Consider the following 26,002-nt stretch of genomic DNA (forward strand, 5'->3'; position numbering starts at 1 on the left):
ACTAGACATTCATAGTGTCCATCTTTGTTTAAGCAGCGTGTTTAATGGCGGGCTTAAAATTCAAATAGGTATTTTTTATTGATAAATAAAAAGACTGGATATAATATTTTTCGATTTTTTTGTAATAATATAATAAGCAGGTTTCCACTCAAACTATGTAACGTCACTTATGCATCTGTTTTCCTGGCAATAATACGAAGTAAAAACACTAATAGACACCAAAGGAAGAAACTTAGAAGGATAACAAAATAGGAATAAACCAAGCAACAAATATCAGATAAGACTTGAACTCGGGTTCTGAACAATCCTGCACTAACGAAAACCAATAAACAAAGGATGGGTGGGTGGGTGGGGGGGGGGGGGGAGTGGGGACTTGAACCCCTAACCATTGGTTGAAGCCAAAACCACTGCAACGCCTAAAATGTTGGTGTTATATTATTGCGTTTATATTTTTCTAATTTGTTTTATTTTTGTAAAAAAACATGTGAGTGTTTTTTTTTTTGGTCTTGTAAAGGTACAGTAGGTTCACCGCCACTGATAAAAGAAATGAGTAATTGTAAAAAAAAAAAAAGAATAGATCGAGTAAAAAAAGAGATAACTTCATAGTGAAAGTGTTCATGCAATCATAACCTAATGTGTTGTCCTAGAAGGTGCAATATAAATTTCACAACATTTCAGAGGTGACAAAGGCGCAAGCTCCCAAAACTAAGTGTTAAGGACTACTTCTAAACAGTGCAAATCCTTGGTGCCCTCAATAATCTTAATTAAAATGTTCCTTCCTTCGGCACTTGGTGTCTCTTTTCCTATCAGAATTCTGGTTGTCCTGCTGTCATTGGTGGTTATATTTAGGTGTCTCCAGTTCCTATACCTCGCTTCATTGATACCCTTAAGAAATGCTCTCAAGTTCGCTTGCTCCTTACTGCTACAGTGCATTCTTAAGTAGTTGTTGTTGCTTCCATCTAGGTCTGAAGACCAGTATACGATACTTTCACCCTCCTCTTTGAAATCGTCATATGAATGAAGCACCCTTCTATCGCAGTTGTTCCTCTTACCTATGAGGTGATGACTAGTGTTGCCCTTGTTGCCTAAGTTCCTTTCAAAACCTGGTGGCTCTTCTAGCTTCTTATCCCTCTCGAATCCTGGTGGTTCTTCTGGGTCCTCCTTTCTTTTCCTGGTTCTGTACTCTTTGCATTTACTCCCACCCTGCGTTTCTATGTTGAAAGTTCTCTCCACCCTATCTAGAATGCCTTTGGCATTGCAGTTTCCTTTGTTAAACATGATCTCGTTCCTTGCACACTAGATAGCCCACAGGGTTGCAGTGAAATAGTTGAACCTATAACTATCCTCATCCTTCCTTCCTTTTAGCATTTTAAACCAATTCCACACCCAGTCACCTAGAGGAATGTTCGACTGGTGCTCAGTTCTCAGCCCAAGCCTACCTGCTTCCCAAATATGTCTACTCACATTGCAGTCCCTGAACAGGTGGTCAAGAGACTCAACATGAGTATCACAAAACTTGCACATCGAGTCCACTACAATTCTTCTTTTAATGAACTCCTCCCCCACATGGAGTCTATTATTCAGTAACTTCCACAGGAAGATTTTCCACTTATTATTCATGTCCGCCTTCCACAAAATATCCCAATTCCTCTTGATGTGCCCATTTATCTGACGGTTTTGAGCTTCCAATTGCATAGAGTAGCCACTCCTCACAGTGTAGTTCCCCAACTTTTCTCTTTTCCATACTAGAGCATCTTCAGACCCTCTCTCCATGGTTTCAATACTAAGAATCTTCATTATAGTGTTGGTAGAAAAGTTTTGCTCAAGCTTGAGGTTGTCCCATTCATTGGTGTCCTCCTTTATTAGGCTTCGAACCGTCTCCTCTTTCCTTGTTTGGTTGCTTCTGCTTGGTTTCCACACTGGTTTGTCCCCTAGAACCCAGGGTTGGTCACATTTAGCTAAACATCCATCTCCAATAGTCCAGTGGCTCCCTTCTCTGATAAGAGAAAGTTTTGGAGAGGAGTGAGTCCGTGTCATTGATGATTCTCCATCCTTTCTTTGCTTCTGTTTTTGGTGATCACATCCCATCTTTTCCAATGAATGCCTACTTCTTTATTAGCCCCTAGCAACCAGAACCTCGCAATGATTGATCTTATACCCTGGGCATTTAAAGGTGGAGAGAAAATAAGTTCCCAAGTTGTTTAAGACAGAATTTATTAGTGTTAACCTGCCTACTGGCGAAAGGAAGAGGGAGTTCCACGCATTCAGCCTTTCATGTACTTTATCAATGAGGGTCTGGAAGATCGTTTTCTTATTGGTTTTGAAATCCGCTGGCCGACCTAGGTAAATACCAAATTCCTCACTTTTTTTGAAGTTGACCGTCTCACCAATTGATTCAGCCAGAACCGAAGAAGTGTTAGGACTTACAATAAAGAGATGCATTACAGTAGGCATCAAGGATTTTCTTGAAGTTGTTACAATTTGTAGTGTTACCTTGGAGGAAGAAGACATCAAGGATTTTCACAACATTTCAAATAGCTTGAAAACTTACTGTTCTGTTTGATATGAGTATTTAGTACTAGTATCACAAATCATATCGCCATAATTCATTAACGAAAATATACCACTCCAAAAACGAAAATATCCAATCCCAAAAAGGAGGCAAAAACACTTTGAAATTAACCAATTGAGGTTGATACGAGTGGTAAAGGGCTTTTCCTCCTTAACCAAGTTCTCGGGTTCGAGATTTAGGTATGGAAAAAATCTCAACTGGGAGGGATGCTGCTCATCGAGTTACCTATGCAAACTCCCGCAATAGATTAGTCCACTTGTCGAAGGCGGTGATAGCTCATCGTAGTAGAACCAAAAAACACTTAGAAATCAAAACACAAACACACTTTAATTAAATCAATTAAGAAAATAGATTAATATCATAATGTAGAAGACATACAAATTAAGGAGAAATAAATAATGGCAACCTCAAAATGCAATGAATCTGATAAGAAAGATCCATGTGACAAAATGAAGATTTCATAATTCCTTTCAATTCTCAACTATCCCAAGTTTTTATTATATTTTTTAAAATTTTGAGAGAATTAAATTTAATTCGACTACAAAAGAAAAACAATAAAAATGGACATATAACATATCAAATAAACAAAAGAGATCAAAGTGGTCCATCACCAACATGCATGTCAACAACAAGACAAATTCTGCATCAAATATTCATGGCCAGTTCATCATCATGGGGTAGCCTATTACGGAGTACTCCGTAGTTTTTATCATCTCAATTCTTGTACTCCGTATAAGATTATGTAACGGTTAATAAACAGCCAGATAACATGATATTTCACCTCTTTCTAATACTCAGTAAGTGCGTAAAATATAGTCTGACAATAATATAGATTGACAGTTAGATAAGTGTAATATGGTCGACGTCCGATTGGTGATGATAAAGGTCGCAAGTTGCGACAACATTTAGTTGTCGCAATCTTACGTGTTGGAATCTAATTGGTACATATAGGCGTCACGTAGGTTTGCATCATCACAATATTTTTACTATCAATCCAATATTTTTACTATGAAAATATGTAAATAAAGTAATCGATATAAAGAAGGAAACAAATTAGAATATTAAGATTTTCCTGTATTTTTTTGAAATATATATAATAGGTTATATAAGTTAAATATTTTAGTTTCCAATTTAAATCACGACACATAAGCATGACATGTCATCATTGTGACACGGCTTAAAGGTCGCATGTTGCGACCTTTATCATTTTCGCCGATGATAAACTAAATAATTTTTTTTATTAACATCCCTCATTTATTCATTTATTTGTTTTTGATAGTTTTCTTTTCTTGAGTAGCACCCAATAAAAGTCTTAAATTGACACTATTCCCAAAAAATTGAGCTGGCTCATCAATCATCATTATTAGCTCATCATTCTTCAATAAATGAAGGCAATAAAAAAAGGGAGCAAGTGAGCGGATAACTATTTGGATAATAATGAAAGTAATTTCCACTATGATTTGATATTGCACCTGTCCTTAATCATATTGCTTAGCAATTGTCCTCTTTATAATGTAGATTTTGGCAATGCAATCTTAAATTCTAAGTACACATTAGTAATGATACTCTTTTTTTTTTTTTTTTTTTGATTTAGGATACTTTGAATTTTCTCTCTTAAACGGAATATTTTGACATGTTGGTACCTTCTTAAAATAAATCTAGGCCACCCTTGTTCTATCCTATCATTTCACATCCACAAGAAGGTGCCAAAAAGATCACATAGCTCAAATCAACCATCACAATCAGAAAACACCCAAAACTAATTTTATTTTCAAAGGTCAATCAATCATGAAAGCTCATACTCGCTCACTTTGCTTGTCACATGAAAACCACAATCTCATAAACCATAATTTCAGTAAAAGGTCATACCCCCATATTCCTTACCCAGTGCTCAACACTCCCGTAGTTTAGCACATTATTTGAAAATCATCTAAGACTCTGTTCTCTTCGTCTGGTCTGGTTTGGTCTGGTCTGATTTTTCATTTTACTGGTTTGGTCTGGTCTGATTCATGCTGGTCTGGTCTGGTTCATGTTGGTCTAGTCTGATTTGGTCTGAACTTTTCTAATTATTAACCTTTGCCAAGCCAAGAACCTTCATTAATCATTATAACCATGAATTTCAGTGGCAAATAATAATTGAATTAATGTTTTGACCTTAACTTTAAATTTAAGGAGCATGCAATTACACCAAGCTAAGCTATATATGTGCACAGCAAATACCACATTTTCCGGTGACAAGAGTCAATTATATGCACATGTTAGTCATTTCATTGTGGAAAATTAATAAGCTAGCCTAATAATTAATTGGCCTATATTTTCACATAATTTAAAAATAAATAAAAAAAATTAAAAAATTAAAATAAAAGGCCAAGTTCTGATTCCCCGGATCATGTTTGTATTGAGATTTCACAAGTCTTGTTTGTTGTCCAATCCAGTAACAACATGCATCCAAAATTTAACACTTGGTTGTCCTGGCAAAAATCCTATACGGAGTACTTGTATTGTCCAGTCTGTTCGGAGACATCTGATAAAATTGAAACGATACAGAGAAGATTATTATGAGCCCTACACAAGAACGACATATACTTTGTATAGTCCAATCTAATCAATTTTGGGTGATCAGCTCACAAGTCACAACCCATGTTTGCCTATCTTTGCACTTATGAACTCATGAAAATACGTGACATTTTTTTATTTTGGAAATTACAATTGGAATTTTCTTGTTGTTGCTTGATTCTTTGATGTATGAGTTCAATCTATATTTTTGGAGGAGTTTTGTAACGGTTTGGATTTTTTTTTGTAGTTGGTTAATTATGTGTAGTTCGATTCTGTCCTTGTGAAATATGAAGTACGGACAAGTAGTTTTGTTAGACAGAGAGTTAGAATACCTTCATTTTTTAGTCGTTTTTACCATATTCCTCGTATTCAACCATTTTGAAACCGTATGCACTATCTTAATAGTATACGAAGTACTTTGTATGAGAAAGTTGAATACAAAAAAAAAGTACGGAGTAATACTTGATGAAATATGTATTTTACTACTTCAAGTCAGGGGCGGACCTATATGGTCCTGGAGGGGTCTAAAGGGACCCTTATTATTAAAAAAAAAAAAAACTGTTAAACTGATATTAGGTAATCAATTGTACTTGAGTATTTAATATATTAATAATTAACGTAAAATAAAGAGGTGGATGCTAAATATTTTATTCCCATTCTTTTGCCTTTTAGTTGTCCTTTATTGACCCTCTAAATTCTTCATGTTTTTTCCCCCTTTGTTTGTCGTTTTTTCTTTCTCTTTTATTTATTTATTTATTATTTTGTTGTTTCTACAATGATTCATGATTCATGATTTTGCTTTTATAAAAATACAATATATAGTAGCGGTACTTTTTTTCTTCAAAATGATTTTGTCATTTCCACAAGATATATAAGTAACATATTTTATACTCCGGTTTTATAGACTTATAGTTGCATATTTCTTTAAACTTTAAGAGGCCTAATTATATAATAGCATAATGCCCCATACATTGAAAATGATGTTCCTAATTTTTTTTTATAAGTGTCGTTGTGTGAAATTTATTTAACGGCAATTGTAATAAAAAATCTATTTCAAAGTATGAAAACTTGTCGTAAATACTAATATTTTTTCTTCATTTTATTTGAAATCGCGCCAAGTTAACCCTATAATTTGGATTAGGAAACGAATTTTATTTTTATGAAACACAAAAACTAAAGTTCCTAAACCTTCCCCATATTTTATTATAGCGTTTATAATATTTTAACTACGGAGTACTTACCTTTCAACACTCCCTAAAATGAGAAAATAGAGATCATAAAATTTTTTGGGACCCCCATTTGTAAATTCCTGTATCCGCCCCTCTTGAAGGTGTTAGAAGCACATGGTTGGAATTCCCCTGCTATTCACTCCCATTGCCAAGGGCCGAGCCTATCTCCTTGCACTATTGTATGTTATGTTGACCTTATTTCCACTTTTTTCAAAAATAAATAAATTCAGATAAGATTAGTTAAAAAAGAAGTGAATAAAACGCCCCTGTAACGTTAATACAAGTCCGGAGTATCATCTGTTACTCACCCACCTTACTGAAAAATAAATAAAAAGAAAAAATAGAAATATGCATAAGCCATGAATTTCTATAGGTAAGATAAGAAATTAGAGAGGGGCTATGGCTTTTGTTCACCACTCAAAAGTTTCATCCCTGGTCCCAAGTTTAATTGGCCAATGGTCGTGCCGTTGTGGTGATAAAAAAAAATAAAAAAAAATTAAACGTAGGTTTCATATACATGATAGCTGTATTAGTGGCTAGAGTGAGTATTAGGCAATATAACAGTAGATGCACTAGTTTGTTAAAAATCAAGTTACTTATGATTCGTGCCTCTAGTATATCTGTATATGTAATTATGTATGTATGTTGGTTGATAGTTACATCCTTAACAACTCAATATGAATCGCTTTGAATGCCAGACAATCTGAAGGATTCGGCACAAAAGCAGCAGTTGTGTAGCTGTTAACTGCCCCTAGTACAACCACAGCTTAATCAGGTAATCAACATTAATAATCACAAAGTCTTGATAACTAATTCTTAACTGTCATTTTGTCTAAAGGCTGAAATGTATCCACAATCTAAATCTTAATAAATGCAAACATTCCTTCTTAAGAGAATATGGGAGAGGGAGAGGGAGAGGAAGAGGGAGAGGGAGAGGGAGATGGAGATGGAGGGGGGGCACCATCACATGGAAGCAGCAATCAATCAAAGCGGGGTTACTAGACCAAAGGCTGGACATTTGGTTAGGAAATAAATGAAACAATGCATATTGAATCATTTTCGCGTATTTCTTTTTCACATTAAAGGGTCATAGAGAAGCACATAAAAAGATGGTTGTTCTGTGTTTCAGAATTCTGACCTGCAAAAGAGACAGAGAGAGAGAGATCATTAACGTACTGGAGCCGACAATTGCGCAATAATGGCTTCGGGGTGCCTCAATCATGACCTGTTAAAGTTAACACATACAACAAATACTAAGTAGGTGAGACATCCAGAAAGGATCCATCAATTTAAGATTAGCTAAATCAAGGAAGTGAGAGTTTTAGAGGCTGAGATTCTCAGTTGTACACTTGTACCTCCGATTATGATGTTCATTTGTCTTCTCTTATCGTCCTTTAGAATTCTAGGAAACGACAAATCCGATATTATATCCCAAGCTGATTAAGCACGTCCAGAGCAACTGGAGTTACATTCTGCAAGTTGGAATACCTACATACAAAAGTTACTGAGATCATGTTGACAATCAAGCTTAACAATCATAAAATACATACCAATAGGCGAACCAATAAACAGAGAAAAGTCTACTGATCGATTTAGTAGTCACAAGCTATAACGCAAACCAGAATCGAGAAAAAACAACTACCCTACCCAGAGCTCCCTAAGAGAGGAAACTCTCATGCTCTATGTGTGCATATATCTTCCCCCCTGCCTTCCTGATATTACTATGTCGTACCACTACAGAGTGAAGGTTCTAGATCCTTCTGCCTCATCTATTAAATTTATATCATTCAGAAATGAAACAGTTACTCTGCCGCAGGTGTATTTCAGAAAAAATAAAAAATAAAATCTTCCACCATTCTCTAGTCTTGGTCTGGTTACCAGAGTTTTACTGCTAATTTGCCAGCATAAAGGAAGAGTCACACAGCAAGTTACGATTGCATAACCCCGGGAACAGACTTTAGTAGACAAGACTAAGGACACAAACCCAAGTTCCTCATGTCCACATAGGTCTTGCACAGTTGCACACAGAACCCTGAGGTAGAAAGTTTATGGAACCAATTCTACAACCCCAAAAGAGAGACAAAAGTAGGTACTTAAACGCCTTACAACGATAGTGATTATATTCAAAGTTAATCAAAGACTAAACAGACACTCCACCCACCACCATGCATGCTTTCAGAGGTACCAACCATGGTAAATTACCATCTGGAGCCGGGCCTCAAAAGCTATGATCTTGCCTCTCAAACTATAATAGATCCAACTTATGGAGTGGATTTTATTAATACTATATAGAATTTATAGAGTTTCTATACATGCCTAAGTTTTAGGTTTATAAAATTACATAATTACATGTATGGTTAGCATTGAAAAGATTATTACACTTGGGAGTTTCCTGACCTAGCTTAAAATGATCACAGGAGGTGGTCAGTACTCAGTAGTAACTCGGCTTCCTTGAGTTCTGGGTTACATAATAAAATGGTCCATATACTAGTAGGAAGCTCATTTGACAATCTGCTTTGGTACAAGAACTAAAGAAATAGTAACCTAGATGCTCATAACTTACAAGTCCCTGAGCTCCAATTACACGATACAAGAAAAATCCAGATATATGCAGCAAAGATTCTGATCATATGTTCCATAAAGAAAAGAAAATATATACGAATTAAGATGATAAGATGCCTTTTGCATTATCACAAGGAATCTTCAATCAAATGACCCACGGAAAAACTTTACAGGAGAATAGATTTGATTCACAAACAGAACCAGTGAACACTGGGCAAACTACCCAGACCAGACTAACTTTATGCAGATAAAGTCTTTCCAAAGTCATATTGATAAGAACCAACAATGAAATAGGAAAGAGAGGCATTGAACCACATTACAGCAATTACTTCAAATCCACATCTAAAATGAGCTTATGCCTGCGAACATTGTAGTATCAAAGCACAAAATCCAGAGTTTCGCAGAGAAATTAGAGTTGGCAGAAACATAATAAAAGGCACAGCCTAAAGGAGTCGTCGAAGAGATGAGATGCACAGCTCAACTAGAAGCTGCGTCTGCATAATTAACTGTTAGACAACATATTATTACACTTCATTGCTGAACCAGTAAATAATCTGAGCTAGAGTAGAAGTTTTGTCTACAGAATTCACTGTTCAGACAGCATAGGTTAGACTTCATTCGTTGATTCAGAGTACATTTTCTGAGCTCAACTAGAAGCTGTATCTGATTCATTGTTCAGACAGCATAGGAAAGACAACCCCTAAATTAGAAGAGAAATTCGACCCAAATGAGAAGAAAAAAAGGAAAAAATAAGACAACTCCCTTTGATCATAAGCTATGTGCATATCCTCATTCCAACATCCAAATGATGATTCCCAATAACTCTCCCAGAAAAAGGAATTTATGGTTGAACAATGTTCTTCAAACATTATCAAGAATGAACACAGTGAAAACGATGTTTTGCCTCCGTGATCACTTATGTGAGGAAAAGAAATGGACAAAGGTTGTGTAACAACATACAAGTTAGCTAGTAACAGAGAACACTGAAGCATAATAGGCAAGCTCTTCGAATCACATATGTCCTCGAATCAGAGAACCACTTACCTCAGTGGAGCTGGATGATTAGCAAACTCCAACTTTCTAGACAATGTTGAATATCTGGTTACAAAAAGACAAAATCTTCATCTGTCACAATTTCTTATATGTTAGTGCACCTATCTCCCAACACATTGATCTAGCTTAAAGATATCTAAGCTACATTTTCTATTAATGCAATCTGGAGAAAACGGCTGACATCCTCACGTAACAGCAGAGTGAATCAAACCCCATTAGTCAAATTAAGGAGACGAGTATTGCTTTTAACAGAGTTGCGTTTGGTCATAACGCACATTCGTGATGCATAAAACTCAATGATACAAGGCAGCACCTTCTACGAAGAGTAACAAAAATGCAAAGTTACTATTTTAACTAAATTTGGTAAAAGAAAGATATCTACGACAATCCATTTTGAGAAAAGGCTTGCATAGCAAACATCTTTTCTAGGGATCCAAAGTTCCAAACCCATTTTCAAGGTTTTTTTACAAAGGCATGGGTAAGTAAGCCCCTCAACAAGTCAAACGAAAAATATATATATAAATGACAGTCCATAAACACAGAATAATAAATACTTCAATTTTCTTTCCGGTTGTCTGAATTCTGTTCACATTCTCCATACTTAAATAGTTAGATACCTTTCAAACGCTAGCCAGCTTACCATATCATCAAGCTCATTTCCATCAACACCGCCATTAGTTTCCAATAATTCCTGAAAGAGTATATTTCAATTCTGTAAAAGGAGCTATGGATCTATGACTTATATAGCTAACCTCACAAGTCAATAGGATTTCTAGCTACATACATTGTATCTGTTATATCTTCATTGATGACATGAATGATTCTTCAATTTCAATTTTCAATGTATCAGGAAGTTACTATAGAATGGAGCAACACCATAAACAATCCAAGGTATGCAGACAACTGATGAGACCATATGAGACTCAACAATTTTAGCACAAATCAAAAGGATAAGAGGGAACAACTCTCATCCAATGTAAAGATCGGAAATGGAACCTTATTAAGGATCAGCACAGATACCTTGTCGCGGACACAAGATTCTGGCTTTACATCCTTCAGCAGATATTCAAGGCTCCAACATTGCTCCAAAAGGAAGAATGCAGCAGCCATCCATGTGTAACAGAGATATCAGTAGCATCATAAGCTTCTAGGGCAAGGAACTTGATGCAGATACTGGCACAGTCACACCAAAACATAGGTGGCAGATCCCAGTATCATCTTTTTGCATTTGGAACCAAGGTGTATAATCCCCTTACTATGGCCCTGGAAATGCAGGGGGAAGTATCAATAATATCCTCAAGGAAAATTATTTGTTTCTCTTTGTTTGTTTAAATGAAACAGACCATATTTCCATGAACTAAAGCACATGTGCTTGCTTTGACAACAAAAGCAGTAAGACGACAGAGGCATAGATCACTCCATTAACAACAGAACACAAATGACGGCACAAAAAAAGAGTATCAAATATCAATTATATACAAGGGTATAATGCAATTGTATAACGCTTTAACCAAACGTAGTTAACTGCATATCAGTGTGCTTCAGAAATTATACAAACTGCAATTTAACTTATCGAAAAGAAATTACATTTGATCACATATGTTGTAAACTTGTAACCAGAATAGAAAAAATATTGCTCAAACAACATTTACCAATTAACGGAATACAAAAACTGTATCAGGTTGCAAAACTTTGGACAGAAAAGTCCTGTCATAGAGCCAGGGAGGGGAAAATAGATAAAGAGAAATAGAGAAATAGAGAAACAGAGACAGAGGCAGAGACAGACAGACAACGGAGAACAATTAATTCAGAACATTCATTGCTTTTCATAGTATCAAGTACAAGTATTTGTAAGTAAACTATTGAGAAACCAAAGGACTAATACACAGGCAACGAAAGACACAACTCGGCTTGCTTTTTACACTTGTAAAAGACAGTCAAAGAACCTAACACCTATTTGCTAATTGACGAAAAAATGGACAAACCTATGATTTGTCAGCTAGAAGGAATGCAGGTACTAGATGAAACCAAGTTCCTTATCTCCTTCAAATGTTCATCATTTGATATATGCAGTGAATGGCGAAGGTTTGTCAATAAGAGTTCCTGTTCCCAACTTAATGGCCCTGATGCATGCAATGCCCCTATGGTACACCGATAGGCATGCAATTCTAGCCTATGTAATTCTTCAGTCAACTCCTCTTTTGCAGGAAGGAAAGAATTTTCTTCCACAGGTCTTAACTGACTAAAAGATTCAGCATCGCTATTTTGACTGTCATTATCTTCATATGGACCAGTGGCAAAAACACGATGAAAGTCGTGGGAGTAGTTCCCATAGACACTACAGCTAGCAACAGAGGATGAGACACTGTTATCGTCATCTGATTCTAAGCTAATTGAACGTGAACATCCAACAATACCATCTTTTTTCTCCCTCTCCCAAATCAACTCAGAATACCCAGTTACTTTGTTGGTAAAAGAAGGATGCATGCCTTTTTCATGCAGCATTTCTCGTGAAGAAGCAACATCATCTACCTTGTCAGGTAATTGGGTTTGTCGCGGCACAAAATTGAGCTGATGCCTCATATTGTCTCTTTTCTCCACTCTAGTTTTTTGCCTAGGCCCTGCATATGCTTCAATCTTAAAATGGCAGTGAGATTGCTTCCTTTTCAGAGTTCTGGAAGGAACCACATGAGATTCCAGAGCGTTATCGGTATTGCTAGTGCTGATTTGGTAACCCTTTGTAGGCCTTTTCACAATAGCATCAATTTTCTTTGACTGATTATTACCCTTTCGAGATGACGGAATCCTGAACCTCGAATCTTCACCTTTGTTGGACCCCTACATAAAGCAACAACGTACAAATAAGCAAATTGAACTATCTAGGTATATGAATAAAAACAAAAACAAAAAGCAAATGCCCTCCCAAGTACTGCAGAGCAAATACACAGATCAAAACTTTGTAGCAAAGGAAGTAAACAAATTTCTGGTAAAAAATTAATACTTCGTAAGTGCTTCCTGCTTTTCGTCATCAGCAGGTTGCAGCTCTTTTACCAAATCATCCCTCACCTCCAAAACAAAATGACATAAGGAAAGGACTAAATAGCTTAAAGCCTTAAATCTAACTGTGATGAGCTCAGTAACAAACCATCTAAAAATGCAATGACAGGATGGTGAGAAGAACTGATTTTGTTTTAGACTTAAACACCTAATTACTATAATGATGCAATACAAAAAATCGACAAAATACAAAGAAACTGAAGACCAACTACATCATGAAGCTAAAGTGTCAACAAAGAAATCTATCAAGGAGTAATGTGTTAGATGATATACCTTTCCAATCACAGCCCATTCACCATCTTGCCAGCAAAGCCTTGCCCGAACATCAAACTTATTCGCTTTGAGTTCAACTGTAGATCCAACTAGCCTAACTAAAAGGTAATTAAGTCCCAACACCTTCAACACTATGGCCATCTTCCAAGAAAAGTTGTGGAGCACCTCCACAACATCCTCAGATACCCAATCCTGCAAAACGTCCACCGAAGGTGGGCAAGGCCTAATCGCTTTCCGGGATACTCTTTCGACAGTTCCATTCCCTGACAACTCCACATCCCCTTCATACTTAACAGAGTAGTTGTGGCCATTTCCACCAACTATCTCGGCACACCGCCATGATCCCGATGGTACATCCTTTTGGGTCAATACCTCCACTTTGGTACCCTTTTTGAATCTCATCATAAGATCAACCTTTTGCACACTGAAAATCCAATCAAAATGGACTTATTACATGAAAGGAAATCCAAAATTCAAAATCCAACAAAAGCAAGATCAATGACTAAAACTTGCATGCATAAACAATACTCAGAAACAAATCATGTGCAAACTGATTTGTACTAAATTAATATCACAGACAAAATAAATAAATTATTTAAAAAAGTGCAATTTGAAAACTAGTTTCCAATATCCAATAATTTACCCTTTCTCAATATTATAACCCGAAAGAAAAAGTTCATTTAGCAGTGAAACCAAACAATGATCACAATTTTTTCATTTTAATTCATTGTTAAAGAAACAATCATCACTTATCAAAGCAATTCAAACTAACGAACAAAAAATTCAATTTTCCAAAAAAATAAAAAATAATCAAGTTAATCCACAACAAAACAGAACTGCAAATTAACATTTATGATCAATCTAAGAACACAATCAGCTAAATCAAACACAAAATTCATGAAAAATCGGTTACAAACAGCAATAATCGGAATAATGTACAGATGAAAAGATCAAATTAAACTAAAAAATTCTTGAAAATTGAAACAATTGAAGGATAAATTAAAGAATATAGAGAGAGAAAGAGGAGAGAGAAAGCAAAAGTTACCTGAAATTGGAAGAACAAATTGCTCTAGTTTGGTGAAGAAGGAGGAGAGGGGGTTTGAGTTTTGTTGGTTTGTTTGCTGGTGGGAGAAGTTTGTGGTGTTTTTTTTTTTTTTTTGGAGAATTATTTTTTTGTTGTAAATTGATAGAATAATTATAAAAAAAAAAAAAAAAAGAGTATGTAAATGTATAAAGATAAATAAATAAATAGTTTCAAAAAATAAATAAAATGAAATGAGAATATGCTTATTATTCAATTTATTCTTGCTTTTTAATTGGGGCATGCAAATTGGTTCTTTACTAATTAATGTTTAATTTGCTATGTGTACTACTATGACAAGTTGTCTATTGCCTAAGAATAGCTTGTTATGGAGGAGTTAATTGCATCACAATATTCTTGTATAAGTAGTAAGCTTTACCTATTCGGATGTTTCGAAGGATTCGCAAATTTCCTCTTAAATTTTGAAAGAGCAGGAAAAAATTTAATGCTTCTTGATGTAATGTGATTTTGGTTCTTCTTAAATTATTAGATTTTTGGGATCACGTCACCATTTATACTAAAATTCAAGTCTCCAAATCACCGTGATTTATTGTTTTACTCTGATGCTTAAAGAAGATTCTGATTGTGATTGTGTTAATTGAAAGATCAAGTAGGATCGGATATGAAATTATGACGTCGAAGTTGTTTTTCTAACATCAATGAATCTTACGTGATACTTCTTTATGTCTCTGTTCGGCAAAATTAACAGTAGCGGGTAACGTTTAACAACAAATAGAGGTTGGTAGTATGATCGTTCGACAGAAGTATTGGTTGAGAATGTAATATACAATAAAAGCTATATATGTTGTTTTGAACTTTCTGCTCTATTTTGTTCACCTTATTTCCACTTGTGTCGGGAAAACTTAGTTCATAAGTGAAAATCAGTGGAATATAAATGCACCTTTACTATAAATTAAGTGACCAAACCCTACATGCTCCCTTTAAACGCTAATCTATCCCAAACCTTTAAAATACTCACAATTGGAGTACTATGCTTAAAAATAGTGTTATGAGTCACAAAATGGTGAAATTCACTATTACTAAGATTTTTTTTTTCATTCCTTCCCTTTAGGTGCTCTGTGTTGCTGGTTCAAACAACCTAGGTTCAAGCCTTGTTAATTACATATTTTCCCAATTTCTTTTCTTTGTTTCACTTTCTCCTTTTCTGATTTAATTTTACGGACTAATTTCAATATCTAGGGGGACCGCGCATTAGCGCGCGGTCCAACAACCAGTTACTCCAAAAATGACAAATGTCATTTCCTGGTGCGAAATTTTCCCGCCAAAAAAATATTTCCTAAAAAACATATCTACTTTATTTTTATTTTCTCTCCCTTTGTATAAACTGCTATGTATGATTTTTTTTAATATTATAGAATATTACAGTGTTAGACGATTTTGGTAATATTTTAGTCAAATCGACATATCAATTATAGAAAAAATATATATTTAGGTCAAATTAACATATTAAGCGTATCAAATATTTTGGTTAAATTATCATATTTAACATCTAAAATATATAATATGTATTAAGGAGAAAATTTCAAATTAGATTATTAAATGAGCACGTTCAACATTTATTAATTACGCATTAGGTTTAAGGGATAAATATTTTAGTTAAATATTTTATAAAAAGGATGGTCAAATAATAATTTATGAATATCCGTGTGTGCACATGACCTAAACTAATAGATTTAAAGTTTGAGAAAAGCTACATAACCATACCCTCTACCGCTACCTAAACCACAAACTTGTCAAAGGCTTCAAAATTTTACAAGCAAAATTTTGACTATATCAAAACACTGCTCGGTACCTTAAACGCTACACACGAATGTATCTAATTCTTTAAACGTTTTTTAGTAGTAATTTACTAATTTGTTCGAACCTAGCTTAAGAAGCAATACTACTAGAAGTGAAGTTGTTTCACTTATGTGGTTCTCGTTTGGCTGAAAATAGAAAATAATTTAAATTAGTAAGTTCTTTCTCACATGCAATTTCATTTCTAAGGGAAATACATAATTTTATTGGGTTGATCATGAGAATTTTTACAAACCTAGAGATATAGGCAAGTGAATCCTGAAGTTCATTTTTTCTTATGTTTTTGGCCAACTAAACAACATCACCTATTTCCTCTTCGTAGGAAACGAGAGAGCGTATTGAAAATATGGTTTATGCAAAAGTATCAAGTAGCATGTTGAATGAACTGTAATTAAGTGGATAAGGGACAGACTATTATAACCAAATTAAAAGAACGAGCATAAATTATAACATGTTAAGTTAATTTTGATTAGAAGATGAACTTTTTTTTAAACTTTGAGCATCTTATAAATTGAACTCCTAGTCTCCTATTAACTGTTTAGAATTTAGTTAATTGGCAAACCATGCTCAATCTATCTATCTATTACTATATACTAAAAGAGACACCAGGAATGACATGTGTCATTTCCTGGTGAAAAATTTTCCCGCCAAAAACTCTTTCCTAAAAAGACATATTTATTTTATTCTTTTTTTATTTTCTCTCCTTTTGTATAAATGTTTATATATGGAAAAAAAATATAGGATTATGGAATATGCCATTATTAAAATTTTGGTAAAATTTTAGTCAAACTATCATGTCAATAATAGAAAATATTCTTACTCGATATTTTGGTCAAATTAGCATATTAAATACATCAAATATTTTAGTCAGATCGTCATATTAAACATATAAAATATATAATACGTAGTATGTTAAAATATGATAAAATGAGTACATTCGAGATTATTAATTACGCAATAGATTTAAGGGATAAACAATTCAAATAAAATTTTTATAAAAAAGATGATCAAATAATAATTTTTAAATATCCGTGGGTGCACGGGACCTAATCTAGTAATATATTAAATTAGCTATGTTGGAGATAAGTGATATAACATGTGGTATGACTGTTAATTAACAACCAGACTATCTTTTACAAAATGTATTTAAATTAACTATATTCTCATATAATAGAAATACTATATGTTGTAGATGTCGAATAAAGATAAAGTCTTACACGTCTACATTCAAAACATGTCCATTATCGTTATATTTCATGAATCAAAATAAAGACAATAATAATTAAGGTCAACATATCATACATGACCTAAGCCAAATAATAACAATACACTAGTTCAATTTTTTAAAGAAGAAAAATACTAATCTCCTTTTTTCAATGGGGTTATCAACTTATCACTTGTGATTAGTGTTTTTATTTTAATACATGCTACGGATTATGCTTGATTTGATCATGATTCATGACCGGTATCCGCACAAGAATTGTCCAAACTTAATTGTTTGTATCAACAACTAGAAATTTACAATATTTATTTTATAAGTCTGGTCTTATATATGGTATGCTAGTTTGATTTTGAAAGTAAACCTTGTCAATTTTTGAATTGAATAAGTAAACAAACAAGTCATCGTTAATGTGAAATCGTACTGGTGTGTTCCTTTGGCCTAATGACATCATTAATGTAAGATTTAGAGTTTATAAAAGAAGTTCAAGATTTTTCATTGAGTATTTGATGGTTTATGTTGAATGATATCCGGATTTTAAGTTTATGGATTTATTAATAATATAAAGAAAGTAAATTACTGAAATGAAAAAAATGATGAGGTATATATATGCACATGGGTGATGATAAAGGTCGCAAGTTGCCACAACATTTAGTTGTCGCAATCTTACGTGTCGCAGTTTAATTAATTGGTACATATAAGCGCCACGTAGGCTATGCGTCATCAGAATATTTTTACTATCAATTTAATATTTTTACTATAAAAATATATAAATAAGGTAATCAATGTAAAGAAGGAAACAAATTAATTAGAATATTAAGATTTTCCTACCTTTTTTTTTGAAAGGTATATAATAGATTATATAAGTTCAATATTTTAGTTTCCAATTTAAATCATGACACAAAACATGTTATGTCATCATTGTGACACGGCTTAAAGATCGCATGTTGCGACCTTTATCATTTTCGTATGCACATATCTGTTCTTTTATTTGCTGTAATTGATGACAAATAATAATAACATAACATATCAAACAGAAAAAGGTGTAAAGAAAAACTGCTAAATATTATGAATTAATTATTAACAACGAATTGAAAAGGTCAAATAGCAACCTCGAAAAAAAATTCAAGAGGCAGCCAACCAAGTTAGGTTGTTGGGTCCATCTGACCATACAATTCTTTAATATATTGGATCGCAAATAACCTAAGTTCAAAACACTAACAAAGACTCGGTTGTTGTTTATAAGTTTTCGAAACTGGCTTATTGTTGCTCATGCGAAAGAATGAATAGGTTACTCCTATATTAATAAATCTAGTATAATTTTTTTTACACTTACAGGAAAAAAACAAAAAAAAACAAATAGCAATTGGTTGCATAAGCACAAAACTAACAAACAGACTAACAAATAATTCGTAGCAATTGGTTGCATAAGCAATTGGTTGCATAAGCACCAAAACTACCAACATTTTCAAGTTGGTGTACCAAAGCAAAAGTAATTATGATTTCTAGACTAAAATCATGTCAATTTCACCTTAAAAAAACAATAAATACGAGTTTTAAGAAACAACTAGTGGGTGGCCCGGACGATATTTCGGGTTGATACTTCAAATGTCATATTTTATTTTGTACACGTGTTAGATATACAGGTTTTATCTTCTTTTGTAATTTTTTGAAACTTTTTATTCCCTTTGTCATGGTTACCTTGTACTTGTGTTTTTTTTCTTTTTTTGCAACATTGTTCTGTATCTTTTTTTTTTTTTTTTTCCTGAGGTAAAAAATGGGCACACTCATTAAATCAAATCAAGGTCCGCCAAAGTTGGGAGACTTTGGGAAAAAGAGTTCATACACACACATTCCGAATTAACATCGGTTTCCTACCTTGCCGCGGAATGGATCACCGTATAACTCGCCCGTCTAGCAAATTGTTGTGTATCCTTATTGACCATCAAATGTCTTATAATCATTTCGTAGTGAAATTTGACAATTATATCTTAAAAATAAAATATTAATTAACACAACCCAACATGCATCAATCTAAGTAAGTTAAATATATTTTAGTGAGTTAATAATATACAACTAATAAATGGTTAAGATGGTTTGACATCTAATTTTGTTCTACTTGGTCTCTAGTTCAAATCTTGCTAAAAACATTTTTATTGCAAAATACATATTTCTGGCTTGATGATGTGTCATATTTGTAATGCAAGAGCGGTTACACGTGACATGTATACTTGATTAGAAACGCCTTTTAATATATTAGTATAGATATTTTTTCATGAGTATGAATCAATGGATAATTTTTTTTTTACCACTTAAAAAAATTAAAAAATTATTTTTTACAATTTAAAAAACTAATACTTGTATTTTACCACCTAAAAAAAATTTAAAATTTATTCTTTACCACCTAAAATGAAAATAATGCATGAAAATGTTATGTAGGGGGCCACAATAACGGTAATATTTCTTATATGTTCTATTCTTCCACAATTTCATGTATTTAACTCTCTTCTCTTCGAGGAAGTATTTTCGGATATCAGATATGTGCTTGCAAATACATATCATAGCAAAAGACAAAATAAGAAAAATCACTACGACAGAAAATGCTTTTAATAGCGCTTAATAATGCTTTTAACAGCGCTTCTTGAAGCGCTGTTGATAGCTCCGCTATTAAAAGTAAAAGGTACCTTTAATAGTGCTTTTCAAAAGCGCTGTCATATGTTATGTTAGGATAATTCAAATGTTTATTTCATAGCACTTTATAAGCGCTATTAAAGAAACGCTGTTAAAGGTTTTAAATTATTTTATAGTAGCGGGTGTATATGAAGCGGTATCAAAGTTATTATATATATATATATATATATATATATATATATATATATATATATATATATATATATATATATATATATATATATATATATATATATATATATATATATATATATATATATATATATATATTAAATATACCTGAAAAATATTTCATTTATTGCCACACAATAGCACCATATATTGAAGAAAAGTAAATAGTTGAAAATTAATTTCCACAACTCCATTAAAAGTATTTTTGCAATTGTCACCCTAGTAAAACTGATTACATAGATATAAAATAAAATTCTAAATATTAAACTACGTAAATACATTAATTTAATAGACTTATGTTTTTTGGTTCCTTCAACATAACCTATCTATTATACAGTCGCTGAACAACATGGTGCACTCATTCGGTTCTTACTTCGTCATTCTGCTCTGTCATAACTTGGAAACTGACAATCTGAAAAGTAAAACAATGGGGTATAAGTATCCATACATATATAGAAAGGGAAAAAACCCAAAAGAATTACTATTATCATAAACAATAAGTGCCATACTTGAAGAAAAAAATTTGAACTTCACATTATAGGAATAGATTATGATGCCGTTGGAAAAGAATTGCGGATAATGCCTTGCTGATTTACAGGGTAGTCTTAAACATTTCAGAGGTCCTATGCTATTCACAAAAATTGGGCCCCTAAATTTAAAATATGTCCATTTTTTCATTTTAACTATGTTAAATATGCAGTACAGTGTAAAAAAAAAAGTAGTACTTTATATTTTTTTGTTAAGAAAAACCATACCAGGAGGCAAGAGAAACTGCAAAAGTTCTGACTTTTGACTTTCGAGTTAACAGATACTCCATATGAAGTTTCCATTCACAAATATTAGGTAGGAGAAGCTGTTGCAGCTCTAAACCTTTACATAACTGGGATGCAGAGCTAGGAGAAGCTGCTGCAGCTCTAAACCTTTACTACAAAAAAAAAAAAACATCAGTAATATATTCCATACATTTTCAGATCAAACCAATAAAATAATACGAAGTATATGAAATGCTTACTTGTATTTTTAACCATTTTGTGTTCATCATCAACTTTGTGGCAAGCTCCCTTTCACTTTGAAATTGGAAAAGTGCTCTAAAGATAAACAAAAATTAAGACAAGACCATTAATTGATTATCATATAAAATTTAATTAAAGTCAAGCAATGGTTGTTAATTAAGCTCACTTACGTGTTAACGATATGATTTCAAGTAAATCCCCAAGGATGCATTTTTCGGTTCCTATAAATTCAAGAGTAATATTATAATAACAAGAATAGACTGACTGACTAGCATCAACGAGTGCATGGATGTGTTCAATTAAGAAGGTTTTTAAGTATGTAAGCACCCGTATCAGAGTAACACATGTAATATTTTGACAGAATCTGACAGTAGTTCACTCAAGGAACAAATAACGGTGGAAAATCAGTACATCAGATTGATTAGTAGCTAGATCAGTAGATCAGTATTTAATCAGCATTCAGAGCAGATCAATTATTCACATCAGCAGATCAGTATTTAATCGCATTCCGAGAAGATCAGTATTCACATCAGCAGATCAGTAGATCAGTATGCAAAGGCAGCAGATCAGTATTCACAGCAGCATATAAGTAGATCAGCAGATTAATATTCACAACAGCATATTAGTAAATCGGTAGTCAGTATTCACAGCAGCATATCAGTAGAATAAATTAGCATAAAAAAGCAGAACACCACAATCACAGAAGAAAAAATTAGCATAAACAAGCAGACATATTAGCATAAACAAGTATAACAACACAATCATAGCCACTGGAGTGGTTTAAGTCCCTTCATATTTAGTAATGAAAGAGACAAATACGAACTCACTGAGAAACCACTTCTATTTCCCAAAAATGATCTTTTAATCAATACATTCACCAGGAAGAAAATTCAGCTGGACTGACACTTGCTTAACTTCATGATTTCAAAAACTAATAGAGAAATTTAACCATGGCTAAGTCATATACAGTAGATTATTAACAAGAACAGAAGAATCACCCCTGCAATAAAAAAACTACAGTCAATGGCTATTACCACAGGATTTCGTGCTTAGCTGAATACAAATCTAGGTTCACTGCGTTGTTCTACCATCCTCCCCAAATTAGTTTATTTAGAGAGGGATCTAACCTTTAATATTTCTGAAAATATGCAAAGCAAAATTTCCTTAAGATAAAAAAAAAAATGTTATAATCCTTACCGTCTCAGCACGGATAAAACCTTTCTCAAAGCCAGAATGGATAACTCCTGCAGCTTAGCTTATAAGAGTTCTGCAGAGTACTTAGAAATAAGAACTAGGGGGAAATTAACCGAGATATGTAAACTTTACTAGGCATAGCTCACCACCTTGCCCTTTTAATTTATTTAAAATGTTCCTTCCCCTTTTAATTTACTAGGCATAGCTCACCACCTCTCCTCTCTTGACAACTTGTAGTTTCAATCACCAAGGGCTAACTGTATTTCCAATTTCTTGATTATGGATTGTGTAACAATAAGAAAAGCACCTGGTATCACTGTTTAATTTGCAGATTATGCAACATGGATTATTTCACAGTTTCAGGCTTTCAGCAAGTCATTTGTTTTGCATTGCATGACAGCAAAATACTCATGGAAACATGTCAAGAAGCAAAGAACCTTTGAAGATTGTAACACTCTTCTACCTTGATTGAGTAAAATCGAATGAAAGCAAACCTTTTGTCTGACTATAGATTATTTTGGTATGTGGAAAGAGAGATTTCATTGATCAGGAAAGCAGTGAATAGTTCTTGCTATTTTGCTGGAGGATGAACTTCAATTCTGGGCGAGGAAGGGTTGTTTAGCAACCGCAAAACCCCAAAACCTATCATTAAACCCCATAACCCATAATTAAACCAACCATAATTGAATCCAAATCTCCTTCCCCACAAAACCAATTCAAGAAAATTAATTAACAATAATCCCAAATCTCATACGAAAATTAAGAACAACATAAATTAACAGAATTTCGCAAATTCTATGGAGATTACCTTGAAAATCGATTTCTCTGTCAGAATAAGAACCACCGGACAAAGAAAACGCCGCCACCTAAATCTCCACCAACCTTAATCGCCGCCATCTAAATCTCCACCACCCTTAATCGCCGCCGCGTGAAGGATTGTGGTACTGGTTTCGGCGTATATTGAGAGTCTTGAGATTTGAGGTTTCTGGTTTGGCAGTGTGAAGAAGCGAGGGAATTAAGCGGTTCTTTTTTATTGGTTTTTGTTATAATTGTTTTTCTTTTTTTTCTTATACGTTGTAATAGCGGTTTTTGAAAAAGCCCTATAATAACAATAGTTATATAATAGCGCGCTCGGTTAAATCGCTATAATATGTGCACATGTGACATCGTTTTTCTTATAAGCGCTATGATATGTTATTTTTAATACGTTTGATAGCGATAGAGGCAAAAACGCTATTAAAAAAACGCTATTAAAAGCCATATTTGTAGTAGTGAATGACAAAAAAGAAATTAAATGTACTTTTTAAAACAAAAATGGTACTTTTTTTTATAGAATGGTACTATTTTTTACATAATGGTACTTTTTTTTTTACAGAATGATACTTCCTATTTTTTCTTTTAGCTATTTTTCTTTTAGCTGATACGTGTGTTTCCACACATATCTGATATGCGAAAAAACAACCTCCTTCTCTTCCCCAACTTTCTTATGTTTCATGAATTTACGTAATTTTTCACCACCATTAACTCACAAAATTGACAAATTTAATTGAAAGTAAAGAGATAAGGGTGAAAGGGTTCAAGAAAATCATACAGGGAGTGTAAAAAATTGAAGGGAAATTGAATTAGGTAGCCATACATAAAGTTTTATCTATTTTTTCGCTTTCAGGTGGTAAAAAAAAGTTTTAGTTTATTTTTAGGTGGTAAAATACAAGTTTTAATTTTTTAGGTGGTAAAAAACAGATTTTTTACTTTTGTAGGTGGTAAAAAAATTTTTCCTCTTAATTATACTAATTAAAAAAAACATTAGTGACTCCGTAAAAATAAGTTATAATCAGTAAAATTCAGTAGTAATCAATAAAAATAATTTCAAGTTAGTAAAATTCAGATGAACTAAACAGGTCGGGTTTAACTATATTTCTCTACATTACTCCTTACTATTTATAGCCTTCATGTGAGATCTGTCAAATGAAGTAAAAAAAAAGTCTACATGGTCAATTGTACTTGAAAAATTCTTGTTAAAATTTAGATAATATGAATGAGCCTGGGCAAACTCAATAAGGAAGAGGAGAATTTGGTCCCCTTATAAGTCTAACGGATCAGAGGTTCCACACTAAAACAATTGGCATAGTGGGGATAACTCATCAACCTTATAAGCGGTATTTTCTCTTCTCTTTCTCCGATGCAAAACAACTCACGTGTGGGTAATGTTGGGTTTCAACACTTTTAAAGTCTAAACATTTAATTTGGGGCTTATAATTTATAGAAAATTATTATTGACTATGACTAATTTAATTTAATGGAGTAATGCTAGGTTTTGAGAAAGTTTAATTATTAGCCAATTTCATCTACTTTTAAAGACATTTTATCTACTTTTAAAGACATTTAGTCTATCATATATTAATTCTCGAACTTAAAGATAAGTAGTCTTGGCACCATGAGAGTGTGTAAATAAGACTGCATCAACAATCAAGGGTTCAATCGAGAAGAGCTTGTTGCCGTTTTGAAGTATATGTATTTCCTGTGCATTTTTGTAATTGGTCTTTAAAGACCTTAATGTTTGTAATAGTGTGTAATACTTTAAATTATGTATTATTAAACCTATGTAAAAAAAAAAAAAAAAATTGTATATATACATCAAATATATCTTATGTAAGACATATCTATCACATATGTCGCTTTATTTCTTTTATTATAGAAAAGAAGGATAAACTAAAACCTTTTGTATTGCAAGTATAACTCAATTAAGTAGAATATGATGACACATTCATTACAAGTTTACAAGATCATGTGATCATGCATATCCTCCTTTAGGACCATCACTAATATACAATCACTTCAATTTCATTCTTATTTTAGATAGGAATCCATGATTACTTCGTTTGCTCCTAATTATTTGGAATTTATGACAATATCATACAAATTATAAACATTTACAAGAAGCTAGAACTTACATATCATTACATGATCCTGAAACAATATTGTTCCGCCTCTCACAATATGACGATCATCTTTTTTCTTTTTTAGAAAAATATAGTAATAGTCAACTATGGAGATAGAATTCAAACCTACATTTAAGGTCCGTAAAAAAACACATTTAATTAACTATAGTAAAAAGAGAAAAACATCTAAATAATTTATACCCGAATTCGACAAGAGAAATAAAGATTTCTAAGAGGTTTTATTACTTCTCTAGAAAGAGGTAAAGATTAGAATATTATATATAAATATTTAGAATAACGAATGATGATCACATATCAAAAATATATTATTCATTGTGAACTTGAAAAACATATGGGGAAAAAGAAAAAGTTGGAGAAGAATAGGAAAATAGTAGACCTTTTAATTTCCAATCTAAAGGAATTGGGCCTACTTTTGCTCCTACGGGCATAATACATCTTATCTCATTAAAAGTGGTCCTAAATTCACATGCTACTATTTGTCTTAACTTGTAAATATATTTTGGTAATGCTTCACCTTGATGCTTCAATCGATGTATACTGTTCTGGACGATTA

At 33.1% G+C, this 26,002-nt stretch overlaps 1 protein-coding gene, 1 long non-coding RNA gene and 1 other non-coding gene across 19 annotated transcripts; 1 reads left to right on the forward strand and 2 right to left on the reverse strand.

The window, feature by feature from the left end:
• Nucleotides 1-576: 576 nt before the first annotated feature.
• Nucleotides 577-14,506, reverse strand: LOC110799999 (uncharacterized). 17 transcript variants are annotated; one of them, XR_008928046.1, is made up of 8 exons: nt 14,348-14,506; nt 13,303-13,726; nt 11,958-12,810; nt 10,993-11,235; nt 10,613-10,663; nt 7,713-7,845; nt 7,534-7,582; nt 577-2,872 (listed from the first exon to the last, which is right to left on the reverse strand). XR_008928046.1 is itself a non-coding variant. In XM_022005291.2 (3 exons), the coding sequence occupies exons 2-3, from the start codon at nt 13,705-13,707 to the stop codon at nt 11,968-11,970; spliced, it is 1,248 nt and encodes a 415-aa protein (XP_021860983.2). In that variant the 5' UTR covers nt 13,708-13,726; nt 14,348-14,506; the 3' UTR covers nt 11,767-11,967. The 17 variants fall into 17 exon arrangements, 1 of the variants encoding a protein (XP_021860983.2); XR_008928047.1 differs by having other exon boundaries at nt 577-2,159; nt 7,496-7,582; XR_008928045.1 differs by having other exon boundaries at nt 7,496-7,582.
• LOC130468196 (U6 spliceosomal RNA) lies at nt 5,081-5,182 on the forward strand. Its single transcript, XR_008928617.1, has one exon. It is a non-coding gene; the product is annotated as a U6 spliceosomal RNA (small nuclear RNA).
• Nucleotides 14,507-20,588: 6,082 nt separating the features above from the next.
• Nucleotides 20,589-21,518, reverse strand: LOC130467018 (uncharacterized). The gene is made up of 4 exons (XR_008927178.1): nt 21,466-21,518; nt 21,295-21,370; nt 21,038-21,202; nt 20,589-20,694 (listed from the first exon to the last, which is right to left on the reverse strand). It is a non-coding gene; the product is annotated as an uncharacterized lncRNA (long non-coding RNA).
• Between the last annotated feature and the right edge of the window lie 4,484 nt (nt 21,519-26,002).

This window comes from Spinacia oleracea, chromosome 2 (genome assembly GCF_020520425.1).
Source record: "Spinacia oleracea cultivar Varoflay chromosome 2, BTI_SOV_V1, whole genome shotgun sequence".
Taxonomy (NCBI): Eukaryota; Viridiplantae; Streptophyta; class Magnoliopsida; order Caryophyllales; family Amaranthaceae; genus Spinacia; species Spinacia oleracea.

Bases quoted from the DNA above. Each gene is read 5' to 3' on its own strand.
- LOC110799999 (XM_022005291.2), bottom strand. From the start codon at position 13,707: ATGATGAGATTCAAAAAGGGTACCAAAGTGGAGGTATTGACCCAAAAG. The intron at 12,811-13,302 runs GTATATCATCTA...TGCTTTATGTAG, and splicing joins AATGGGCTGTGATTGGAAAG to GGGTCCAACAAAGGTGAAGA.